Raw genomic sequence first — 11,922 nt, 5'->3', positions numbered from 1 at the left:
GGAAATCTTGTCGCAGATTGTAGCAGCTACTCATGCATCCTGCGGGCCTTGCAACCATCGGGGTCGATTATAAAATATCTTGCTGGAAGAATGGCTAGGCAGATGTCGACGAATATGCCTCGGTTGTCATCAGCGTAGTGCGACAACGTACGCGCTGCGCATAAACTTTTCGCAATCCTTGTCGATGGAAGGATGCAAAGGTGAATTGGTTGATTCAACTCAATCCGTTAGCCGTGTGGATTGAGCATATCTAGAATTATGGTAAGCGGTGAGAGTACGGACGTCTCGATTACAACAAGCAAGGAAGCTCTGGAGTTTGGTGTTCAGGCAATGCGGGGTCCCGAAGCTCAACACACTAAGGCCTTTTCAGAAAGCCTCATCATGGAATCCCAAGCAACTCATCTCACAGTCACGTATGATTCCCAGTTGAGCACCTCAACACAAATGTAGAAGTCGGTCAGTCACATACGTCGTGTACACCGCATCAGGTGTGAATCACATGTATATGCAAGAGTTACGCTGCGTCTTCCCGGCCCTGGCTAGCTCCTTAGCAATTTTCTTTTCCCCTCCAAACCCCTTTTACTACCAGATCAATGCATCATCTCGTTCCACGGTCCTCTCAACCACTTCTCTCAAGGTACATACACCGCTTATCGGTGATTCGCCCGCTTGACCATAGCTTTGCTAGTCTCATTTCCCTCTTTCCGGCTTCACAATGAGGACAGGACGTTTCTGGGGATAGAAATGCTGATGTATGATGCATGACGAATTCCTCCATGTCTTGATCGAGCAATGTTTGAGAGTGTTTTTACTGATGTTCTCATCGCCTAGCTGACATGGATTCTCATCTGTTGATCGGTCATTCCACACTGAATAAACTGTTGTCACCGCCAAATGTAAGGCAAGTACCGCCTTGGTCGTGATATAGTCCGGGCGAAGAAGGATGAACACCGCCTTCTAGAAAGAAGTTGTCAGGGCTCAGATACTTCATAGACACAGTCATCTGGGGGATGCGCTAACACGCTCTAGCTCAATGCGAGAGTATGTTCCTGCATAGGTCAATATTACACGTGCAGTGTTGAGACAGAACGGTACAGTGCTGCAGGTGTCTTCTGCCTGCATACTACGCTTTGACTTCAACTGAAAAAGGCGATGGTGTTGTCAACATCTGCGTATAAGAAGGGAGGCATTCTCTTTTCTTTGGGAGTACAACCTCAAGCATCACCTTCATATCATCGACTTTCCACTCAACAATACAATCATCACATCTTGATAGCCATCATGCGTTTCACACAAATCGCCACTCTTCTTTCCGTTGCCGCTGCGGCCAGCGCCCAATATACGTACAACATCACTCAGGCAGAAAAGCCGGGTAACATGGAGAAGTACAAGTGCTTGTAAGTTTAGATCTCCTAGAAGTTCTAGACCAACGTGCTAATCAGGAGGCGATAGGGACAACAAGAAACTCAGCAGCTGGATGCCAAAGTGCCTTCACGAATGCCAGGATGCGGCCAACAAGGATGTGACCAACAAAGCCCCCAAAGATAAAAAGTGTGCGGAACATGACTTTGCTTGCCACTGCATCGATTATAGTCACTACTCTGCCGTAAGTCTTCAGACTCGATCGTTTTGTTGTGTTGATAGGACATTATCTAATGTTATCAAAGCTCATTGAGCCCTGCGCTTTTCCCGCCTCCCTTGGTGGTGAGGGAACCTGCTCTTTTGAGGAACTTAGCAAGGCACGCCCTATTGTTCAGGACATGTGCAACTTCTTCAACGCTACCCTCTACGATGCCTACGAAGAGTGCCATATGGAGCTTAGCGAGGACTACACTTACGAGATCCTTTCTGAGGAGGAGTTTGGAGAGGTCACTTACTAGAGAGATATCGGAGGGAAAATAGACGGAACATGTAGTGTCAGTTGGCGGTTTTGTTGAAAATAAGAGGAATAGGATCTTTCTAAATTCATCTGCTATTACTTCTCTACCTATCTACACTGTCTTCTCTTGATTGATACAGTTCTCGCTCATAAAGAAACATGCCTCATACAGAACCCAATTGTTCGTCTTATTCAACTCTCACTGACCTTCGTTTGTACAGACTTTTACTCCTCATGTTCTTATACATAGGTCATTAAGCCACAATCATTTAATCAGCGAGTTCATAACATCTAATCGCTACCTCATCGTAGTCTTACAGCGACCTATCAAGAACTTTCCTCTCTCGTGCCCTCCTCACCACCAGCCTATCTTGTCTCTAAACCACAACACACTTTTCGTGCAACTTCCTCTCAGCCAGCCTGAAAGAACTCTAGAGGCACACGACGGATCTGTACAAGGGGGTGATCGCCATGGTGGCGTGTCCAGTGACGGTAATGGTAGTGGTACCGGCAGCAAGTACCAATCTTTGGAGGTTTGCATCTCAATCCATGACAGTGCTTGATTAAGTTCCGCTTCGTTGTAGCAAAAGGCACATCGCGTGTATGGCCGCTTCTCTTCGCCATGTCGGGCTTTCGTATGGAACTTCATATCGTTGGTAGATTTCTCATCAGGTGTATTAATCCATTCACATACTCTTGTGTGGTTACCATTACGGCCTGATTTCCAAGGCCAAATTGGATTAGGAATCCGTTAGTCCTGCTGTCTGCGAAACTTTCGGTATGGTTGAAGGCGACGCATGAGTGCGCGGCAGTAGGACGCGCCAGGAATGCATCCCGTTCGTGGCGTAGGTCAAGAGCTGCTATGTGATTGATGAACATCGCGGAGCTGTCGGGTGCTCACATCCCAGGAAGATATTTCGCCGTCTGTTGTGCCGATGCCTAGAAGATGCAGCAATCCAAGACGAGTAGCAGCGTTGCGCGACTCAACGTAGCACTCTTGGCAGATCGTGACGCGCTCGCGTGTGCTACGCACCCGTTCGACCGCGGGAAGTTTCCACCGTTCGCCACAGCCTCTCATTTTGGACTTCGATTTTCGAACTTCTCACCATTGTGCTTGGACTAAAGATTGTCGCGTCGTCGTGCGATACAGTAGCTGGGCACCAGCCACCCCTGGCGTTTTGACCATTCTGGCTAGGGTCTGCACTGGTAACATAAACAGACCTCTACCTGAACTTGCCATATACGAATATAGGCTCAAGATCAATAGCGGCCCCGTCTACTCAGCAGTACTTAAGCTTGTGACTGACTGATCAGTAGTTGGTGGTTGGCCGCTGGCGAACCCCCGCTGCTGTATGGTCTTGGTTTCTTTTTTGCTCGAATCGCTGACCATCTTGAGCCTATTTGTGGTCACTTTTAGTAGGTCCGAGGGCATTACCCCTTTCTTCTCTGGCTCACAGCATCGCCTCCACACGTATCGCGTCCATATACCATCGACTCGGTCGTTCTTACCCCGAGATTAAATTGCGGAGATGTCTTCGCCTGCCTAGAAACCCTGTCGATCTACCCCACCTCCGCAGAGCCTACGCTATCACCTATAGCCTACAAGGCTCGCCAAGCATGGACCAAACTCGTTTAGGACCATGTACATCACGTATGGTGGACACACTCTTGCGTGCGGGCTAGCCGACGGATATCATACCGTAAGTGTGATGGTAGACCGGACATTGGATGGGTCAAGGCCCGTTGCAGTCAGGCCGTAACCGGGTATCTGGGTCGAAAATGTAAGTACAAATGCTTGCGTCTCGAGCCATCAGGCAGGAGAATAAGCCTTCCATCTGGTTGCGACTTCTTTCACTCTTTGCTTCATCTCAAGATGCTGGGAGCCTTCATTGGCCTTGTTGGTCTTGTCGGCTATGCGACCGCTCAAAGCGACTCCGTCAAAGTCAAATGGATCGATGATACGCCAGAATACCTCGCTGGCGTAACGTTCGGTTTACCGTGGCCTCGTGGACAGCACCTTGCGAACACTACAACTTTCACAGTATCCGGCGGCGCGGACCTTCAGTCGTGGGTCACAGCCTACTGGCCAGATGGAACGTTGAAGTGGACCGGGCATGCTCTGGGAGCCAGCGACTCTCCTGCCAGCGAGTACACGGTCACAGCTTCAGGTGCAGGCAATTCTTCAACCCTGAAGTTCAAGCGTCAAAGCAACGGCATCCAAGTTAGCGACTCTGGCGAGGAGATCGTTGTCAACGCCGGCAAGGTCGCAGCAACATTTCCTAAGTCAGGCAATGTCCTGGTATCTGCCATCGAGGTTGGTGGGAAGACAGTCGGAAGCAACGGTCATCTAGTGTTACGCTCACAAAATGGTACACCCGATGATGACGAGGACGGTAAGCCGATCGGCATTGAATACTTCAGCTTTACCAGCAAGGTATCCAATGTCACAGTGTCGGAGGATAACACCGTTCGTACGTTGGTCACAGTCAATGGTGTTCACACTATTGACGGAGATGGTGCCCACAATGACTGGATTCCTTTCACTGTTCGCTTCTACCTCTACGCCAATTCTGAAGCGATTCGCGTTATTCACACGATCATCTATGATGGAGATATGCATAAAGACTTTCTTTCGGGTATCGGTATTCGCTTCGATGTTCCCCTCGCCGAAGAGGAGTTTTACGATCGCCATATCCGGATTGCGGGTGTTGATGGCGGAATTCTTCACGAAGCCGTTAAGGGCGTTACCGGTCTACGTCGAGACCCAGGTGTCGACATTCGATCTGGACAATTCAATGGTACTGTCCTACCGCCCAACTCCACGTGGGACCAAAGAGTGACTACTCGTCTACAGTGGATCCCGACATGGAGCGACTACCGCCTAACACAGCTCTCGCCTGATGGCTTCAATCTTAAGAAGCGCACAAAGGCTGGCCAAAGCTGGGTCAAAATTCCAGGTGGTACACGATCAGGCGGCCTGGCTTATTTAGGAGGAGCTACGGTTGGCGGTCTTGCTGTGGGCCTTCGTGATTTCTGGAAGAAGTATCCTACTAGTCTGGACATATCCAACGCCGCGACCGACACAGGGTCGATCACCATGTGGCTTTACAGCCCTCAGGCCGGACCTATGGATATCCGTCCATACCATGATGGACTTGGACAAGATACCTACAAGAAACAACTGGACGCTCTGGACATCACCTACGAAGACTGGGAAGGGGGCTATGATACTCCTTACGGCCTTGGTCGGACTAACGAGCTTTATATCTACGCGTTTGACACCACGCCATCCGCTGAACATCTTGCAACACTCACCAACTTCACTAACAACCCACCTGTTCTTATCGCCGAGCCAGAGTACATGCGGGATACCAAAGCAATCGGGTCGTATTGGGACGTGCCTGGTACCATTGAGTCCACCCAAGCGCAGACTATTGAGTCAAACATGGATTTCCTCATCAAGTTCTACGAAGACCAAATCGAGCAGCGCCGCTGGTACGGTTTCTGGGACCATGGGGATATCATGCATACATATGATGACGACCGCCATCAATGGAGGTACGATATCGGTGGCTATGCCTGGGATAATTCAGAGCTGTCACCTGATCTTTTCTTTTGGGACTTTTTCCTGCGCACTGGCCGCGCAGATGCTTACAAGATTGCCCACGACCAAGTGCGTCATGGAGGTGAGGTTGACTCGTATCATCTGGGAAACTTCACTGGGCTTGGTACGAGGCATGGTGTTCAGCACTGGTCGGACAGCGCCAAACAGGCTAGGATCTCAACTCCAGTCTACCGTAAGACCTTTTACTACATCTCTGGTGGTGATGAGCGGACTGGTGACCTGGTACGCGAGGTCATTGATGCCGACAAAGCCTTCCTTCGTGTAGACGCGAGGCGCAAGGTGCGAGAGCCTGGTATTATCTACAACCCTGACCCCGAAGCATTGTTCCTCAACTTCGGAACTGATTGGGCTGGTATTGCACAAGCATACCTTATTGAATGGGAGCGTCGTGGGCCACGCTGGGAAGAATCGCGCAGCAAGCTTGTCGAATCTATTGTGACATACCCCAAGCTCAAAAACGGATTTGTTACCGGCGAGGCATTCTACAACAGTCTTACTGGAGCTTGGGCACCGCCACCTACGGACCCGAACAACACCGGCAACGTTACCGTTTCGCATCTGTCTGGTGTATTTGGCGTTCTTGAAACCATTGATCAGCTAATGGATCACTTTGGTGCGGAGCAGAAGAATGTCACCCAACCCTTCTTCGACGCATTCCTGGACTACTGCTACTACTACGGCGCTGGGAAAGCCGAGCAGAGGGCCCGGTATGGCAAGGACTTTGGCAATCTCAGCCTGATGCAGGGTCACTCCCGCTTCACTGCCTATGTAGCTAACCACCGTAACAACGCGACACTCGTTCCAAGAGTTTGGTCAGAATTCTTGGGCGATGGTAGCAAGGACGGCCTTGCGCCGGGTGCTCCGTGGGCGAGAGTAAGGGTCGATGGAAGTGATGCACTTATCCCTGTTGATGAAGCTACATGGGTCAGCACAAACGCGGCAGCATTATATGGTGTTGCTGGTATTGAAAATTTGGCTCTTGTTGGTGCGCCGGATGTCAGCACTATTGGTAGTGGTAATGCTACTACAAAGAGGTCTGTATAGGCGCGCGCGTCGGAGACAAGCATCCTTCTTGGATTTCCCTACTACGTCTTTCTCTCCTCTTTTGATAGTGTTCTTTCTTTACATGTTGTAAATAGTCGTCAGGAATGTAGAATAACAAGGCGTGTGAGTATTCTTCTCTCGGGGTGAGACAGAGTAGCTGTCTTACTTCCTTCAATTCATGATACTAGTTAATTAAATTAATATGTTGGTCATGTGAACATGCTCATGTCGGAACCGCATCTTTGTCGTCAGATCTGCTCACATCGCCAGCTTGCCTCGACTGGACGCACAGCCCACACCCTCTCCTAGCTAGCTTTACGTCTCGGAACGCCTTCATAGGTCTTTGCTACATGAACTCACTTAGTTTTCATAGCACCCTTACCGGCCTTTGCGTCCTTGACTTTCTGCTTCTCCTTTTCAGTTTGCGGCAGCTCCATGCTCTTGGTGCCGAACTTGGGAAGAAACTTGCCGACACGTTCTTGGTAGACCTTGTATTCAGGGTACTTGCCCGCGCTGAGCAGCTCGGTGAGCCAAGTGCTGGCCTGAAACAGGATCAGGTATCCGAATGCACCTGCGAATGCCCAGTTGGCGTAGGTCTCAGTCTCCAAGCAGCACCATTGGTACAAGCATACCCAGAAGGCTTGTTCAGCGGCGAAGTTGGGGTGGCGCGACCAGGCAAAAAGACCAGTTGTGTTGAATCCGCGGTCTAATTGCTCACGTGTGTATTTAAGGTCAGATGGTACCTTGGCGGTCTTCTGGTATGCACCCTTGGCTTTGTAGTAGTTCCATTGCGCTTGATCGGAGAAGAACTCAAGAACAACGATAGCGACCATGGAACGACCGAACAAGGAATCGTAGGATGTGATGTCGTTGCCCTTGAGACGATTGGCGAGAAGGAGGATGTACGTAGGCGTGGTGATGAGCCAGAGCAGAATCTATCACAGTTAGTATATTTGCACTCAATGCACGTGGTACGAGAGTACTGACATTCTGCCCAAGCGAGATGAAGGTGACATTGAAGATGAACATGCCAGGTCCACCAACGTAGTCCTTGACGATGTTCCATCTGTAGTCTTCGCTGCCAACTTGGTATCCGCCCTTGCGCCAGTAGTTGAAGGTCAAGCGAGCACCCCAGATGATGGAGACAGCCATGACATGATCCAGCTTCATTGTCGGCAGTCCATTGAGATGGGCCCAAACTGCGTAGTGGACATTGTAGATGGCGGGCAGCAGACTCCACAGCCGGTCGACTTGCGAGTAGTTGCGGTTGATCTCCGAGACGGCAAGCACGATAGGGGTGACGAACATGGTGGCAAAAGCCAGCGCTGTCATGAGCGGGTTGGTGTTGACATAGAGGGCCTTGAGTGCCTGTGGGTCGGTTATGTGTGCTGCGACCTTGTGCGGGAGGTCGTAGTATTGGGGAAGGAACGGCTCCACCGTCTTGAAGTAGTCGGCGCACTCGGGCAGCGTCTTGACAAGGGGCAGCGCCATGTCCATGTATGTCCGTGGGTCGGGCATCGTCTCGATGAGGTTGGTTGATGGTGAAGATGTTGCGATGCTCCCTCACTCACAAGCTGGAGTTAGCGTTTGTTGTTTGCGGCGAACAATGACCTCATGAATTTCTCTGGCTTCCACGTTAGCGGGCTGCAGGGACGCCCGTGCGGCTCTCCACACCACGCGCTAATCTGGTTCGACGCGTTTTCACATGACCATGACCATCGCCATCCTTCCAAGATCAGTCTCAGCCCCTTTTATGGTTCCAACGACATTTCGGAGGCATGACTCGGGTGTTGTGCGTAGCGGAAAAGCCATCGATTGCAAAGGCAGTCGCAAACCATCTGGGTGGCCAAGCTCGAGCAGTAGGTGCCAACATTGTCTCATACAATACCATCCTGTACCCATACAGTTTACACTTGTGCTTCATTAGCACGCTGATGGCTAAATGCACTGCAAAGGTCTTCGTGCTATCCGGTAGTGCTAGACATCAAAGACGCGACCACCTTCTGGTTTTGGACTGCCGATCGAACGCAAGACTGACTCCAGATAGGAAAGTGTCCGAGGTATTCAGTGGGTCAAGAACTACAAGTTCGACTTTCGCTTTCAATTCTGGGGGCAATGTTCTGTAACCTTCACATGCGTTGCAGGGCATATCGTCGCACAAGACTTCAATGATCGGTTCAAGAAATGGCATTCATGTCAGCCCTCAGCACTGTTCGAGGCTCCCATAGTGTCGAGCATTGCAGAGGTGAGTAATATAGATCTGATTACGTGAAGCTGGCTGATGCGTTCACAGGACAAAAAGGCTGTAGCGAGCAACATTGAAGCGCAAGCCAAGTATGCATCCATTCTGTTCATCTGGACGGATTGTGATCGCGAAGGCGAGCATATCGGAACCGAGATTCGGGATATCGCATTGAGAGCGAATCCCAATATGCAGGTTTGGAGAGCGCGCTTCAGCAACATCGAGAGAGCGTCTGTATCACTGCACCATGGAAAATTCATGTAAACTAACCTTCTCCAGACATGTCATACATGCCTCTCAGAATCCTATTCGCCTAGATGAAGCGCAGGCGCAAGCTGTCTCAGCGCGAATCGAGCTAGACCTGCGTCTCGGTGCAGCTTTTACACGCATGCAGACACTGGCGCTACAAAACATGATCCCTCAACAGGGCGACGAGCGAGGCAAGTTGATCAGCTACGGATCTTGTCAGTTCCCTACGTTAGGTTTCGTCGTCGACCGATATCTGCGTGTGCGCAACTTCGTTCCAGAGCCATTTTGGTACATCAAACTTGCGCACACAAAGGACGGAATCGATGCCAAGTTCAACTGGCGGCGAGGCCATCTTTTCGATCGCATGGCAGTAACCCTTATCTTCGAGCGATGTCTGCTTTCAAAGACGGCGAAAGTCATCAAGATGGCAAAAAAGCCCACCAGAAAATGGAAACCGTTACCTCTGACGACAGTGGAGCTACAGAAGATGGGAAGTAGGTTCCTTCGTATGACCTCTCAAGACGTCATGAAAGTGGCCGAAGACTTGTATACGAAAGGCTGGATCAGCTATCCACGCACCGAAACTGACCAGTTTGACGCTGGTATGGACCTGCGAGCGCTTGTCGGAAGGCAGACGCAAGATGGACGCTGGGGTCCATTCGCACAGAGTCTCATGAACGGTGCTTTTCACCAACCTCGCCAGGGCCGCAACAATGACAAAGCACATCCGCCCATCCATCCAGTCAACTATGTCGCCTCATCCCAGCTCAACGACAGAGAGCGCACCGTCTACGAGTTTGTTGTTCGCCGCTTCCTCGCATGCTGCTCCGAAGATGCTATTGGTGAATCCACAGATATCGAGATTGAATATGGAAGCGAGGTCTTTCACGCACATGGTCTTACCGTCATTGCAAGGAACTACCTTGACGTCTATCCATACGACAAGTGGGAGAGCAGTCAAGTGCTGCCGCAGTACACAATAGGCGAGACTTTGGAGCTCACGGAAGCAAACATGCTGGACGGACAGACGACGGCACCCAGCTATCTCACTGAGCCCGAGCTCATCGCTCTCATGGACGCAAATGGCATCGGCACAGATGCAACTATGGCCGAGCATATTGCCAAGATCAAGGAACGCGAATACGTCATGGCAAGACTTAAAGCGGGTGGCGGTGCGGCGGGCGCCAATGGGGCAGGTGCAGGCAGAGGGCGCGGAAGAGGAAGAGGAGGTGCAAGAGGGGGACGTGGTGGGCGAGGCGGCGCAGCAGTAAGTCAGAACAGCGGAGGAGGCACGGGTGGAGTACAAGAGTTTATCCCGACGACTTTGGGTATCGCGCTTATTGAAGGATACGACAACGTGGGGTTTGAGACGAGCCTCAGCAAGCCGTTCCTCCGGAAAGAAGTAAGTGGTGCTCGTGGGGTTTGTTGGGCATTGATGACCCGACATGATCACTAACACTGTGGGCAGATGGAAGTTCAGATGAAGGCCATTTGCGAAGGCCGCACTACGCGCAACGAAGTGGTGCAGCAGAACCTAGAGCAGTACCGGGCCGTTTTCACTCGCACGGTGCAGCAGATCAACGTGCTTAAGTCGGTATGTTGTATTTTGGGTCGAACTTTTGTGTGTGTGTAGTCGTATCGCTAATACTATGTCGACCCACCAGGCGATCACGAAGTATGTGGTTAACGCAAATCACGGTTGAGGCATTTCCCACGCCGGCGCACTGGGTGGTGCAGCCCACGTCATCCGTCTGACGGTCAAGACGTCCGGCATATCGGCACCAGGCATTCTATAAGGTTTGGTGATGTGTTGCGACGGGATGTCTTGCAGTGTGCGGCCTGTCGAAGAAACACGTGTGGCAGAGGGTGGTTGCGCTGCTAGCGAAATCGGACCTTGTGGTGGTGGGATGGACCCCGCAGCGCGATAATGATGGCGCCAATGGCTGTTGGGGGTGCGAGGCATGGAGAGACGGATGGCCAACATGAGGAGCCGATAGACAAGATGCTGTTATGGGGCATCGGCTGCAAACGGAAGGCACCATGGCGATGGCGGCGTGCGGGCTCGAGCAAGCAGCATGGCACTGTCGAGGTCGCAGCAGGCACCTCTGGCAGTGCAGGCAGCCTCACGATAGGGAATCGCGGCGGTGCGCGTGGTGCAACTCTAATGTTGCCCTGCTTCTAAGCTTCGAGTCCCTGCTGCAGCGAGAGGCGAAATTCCATGACGCTTGTGGGAGGTGTGGCTGTCCGTGCGCCAATGGCAGGGGCACGAGTCGGAGCTGGGGGTTGTCAGATGCGCGTGCATGTGCCTTGCCTTGGTTCCAGCTGCCATCGGAACCAAGGAGGCCTTATCATAGAGGGCCTGCCTCGTTGATTCATAGACTCACAACATAGCCCACAATCCAATATTGAGCCTCTTCTGACCTCCGCACTGCACCTTGCCTGCTCCTGTTCGCCTCAACTACATCTCGCCTCTGCTGCCCCGACACGCTACCTGCATCCTCCCGTTACCGACTCGCTGATCACATCGCCGATCGCCAGACGTCTCGGAACGGTGAAGGCACAAGCTACGTTGCTGCAGCTTGCTATAACAACCCAACGCCAGCGCATATTTGCCCCATAACTGCACTTCGCTTGTCGCACAAGGCAGTTCGGTCGCTGTCTTTAATTTTGCACCCAAATTCCTGCTGCACACCACACGCCCTACCGTCGATACCCGACAGTTCAAGCCCAAGACACTCAGGTACGTTTGCCGCCAGACCAAGTCGCCTCACGCTGCAACTTTGTCTTGGATAAACCACAGCATCAAAAGTCCGCCGTCACTGACGAAACCACCCTCCAGGCCTCCTATCCACCCACTGCGACTGCCCTGCCAACCCGCGCTTT

At 51.6% G+C, this 11,922-nt stretch overlaps 4 protein-coding genes across 4 annotated transcripts; 3 read left to right on the top strand and 1 right to left on the bottom strand.

The window, feature by feature from the left end:
• Positions 1–1,281: 1,281 nt before the first annotated feature.
• Positions 1,282–1,880, top strand: AA0111_g4214 (hypothetical protein; the record flags this gene model as incomplete). The annotated part of the gene is made up of 3 exons (XM_028650189.1): positions 1,282–1,397; positions 1,453–1,606; positions 1,668–1,880. The coding sequence occupies 3 exons, from the start codon at positions 1,282–1,284 to the stop codon at positions 1,878–1,880; spliced, it is 483 nt and encodes a 160-aa protein (XP_028508116.1).
• A 1,872-nt stretch (positions 1,881–3,752) lies between these two features.
• Positions 3,753–6,548, top strand: AA0111_g4213 (Uncharacterized protein; the record flags this gene model as incomplete). The annotated part of the gene is made up of 1 exon (XM_028650188.1): positions 3,753–6,548. The coding sequence occupies one exon, from the start codon at positions 3,753–3,755 to the stop codon at positions 6,546–6,548; it is 2,796 nt and encodes a 931-aa protein (XP_028508109.1).
• A 356-nt stretch (positions 6,549–6,904) lies between these two features.
• AA0111_g4212 (hypothetical protein) lies at positions 6,905–8,066 on the bottom strand (the record flags this gene model as incomplete). Its single annotated transcript, XM_028650187.1, has 2 exons — positions 6,905–7,483; positions 7,536–8,066. The coding sequence occupies 2 exons, from the start codon at positions 8,064–8,066 to the stop codon at positions 6,905–6,907; spliced, it is 1,110 nt and encodes a 369-aa protein (XP_028508110.1).
• Positions 8,067–8,259: 193 nt separating this feature from the next.
• Positions 8,260–10,742, top strand: AA0111_g4211 (DNA topoisomerase 3; the record flags this gene model as incomplete). The annotated part of the gene is made up of 6 exons (XM_028650186.1): positions 8,260–8,340; positions 8,596–8,793; positions 8,842–9,020; positions 9,070–10,441; positions 10,508–10,633; positions 10,704–10,742. 6 exons carry the CDS (start codon positions 8,260–8,262, stop codon positions 10,740–10,742), a joined length of 1,995 nt encoding a protein of 664 aa, XP_028508111.1.
• Positions 10,743–11,922: the final 1,180 nt, after the last annotated feature.

Source organism: Alternaria arborescens (genome assembly GCF_004154835.1).
Source record: "Alternaria arborescens strain FERA 675 chromosome Unknown contig_8, whole genome shotgun sequence".
Taxonomy (NCBI): domain Eukaryota; kingdom Fungi; phylum Ascomycota; class Dothideomycetes; order Pleosporales; family Pleosporaceae; genus Alternaria; species Alternaria arborescens.
Note: the sequence above shows the minus strand (reverse complement) of the source record. Positions and strands in the feature narration are given on the sequence as shown.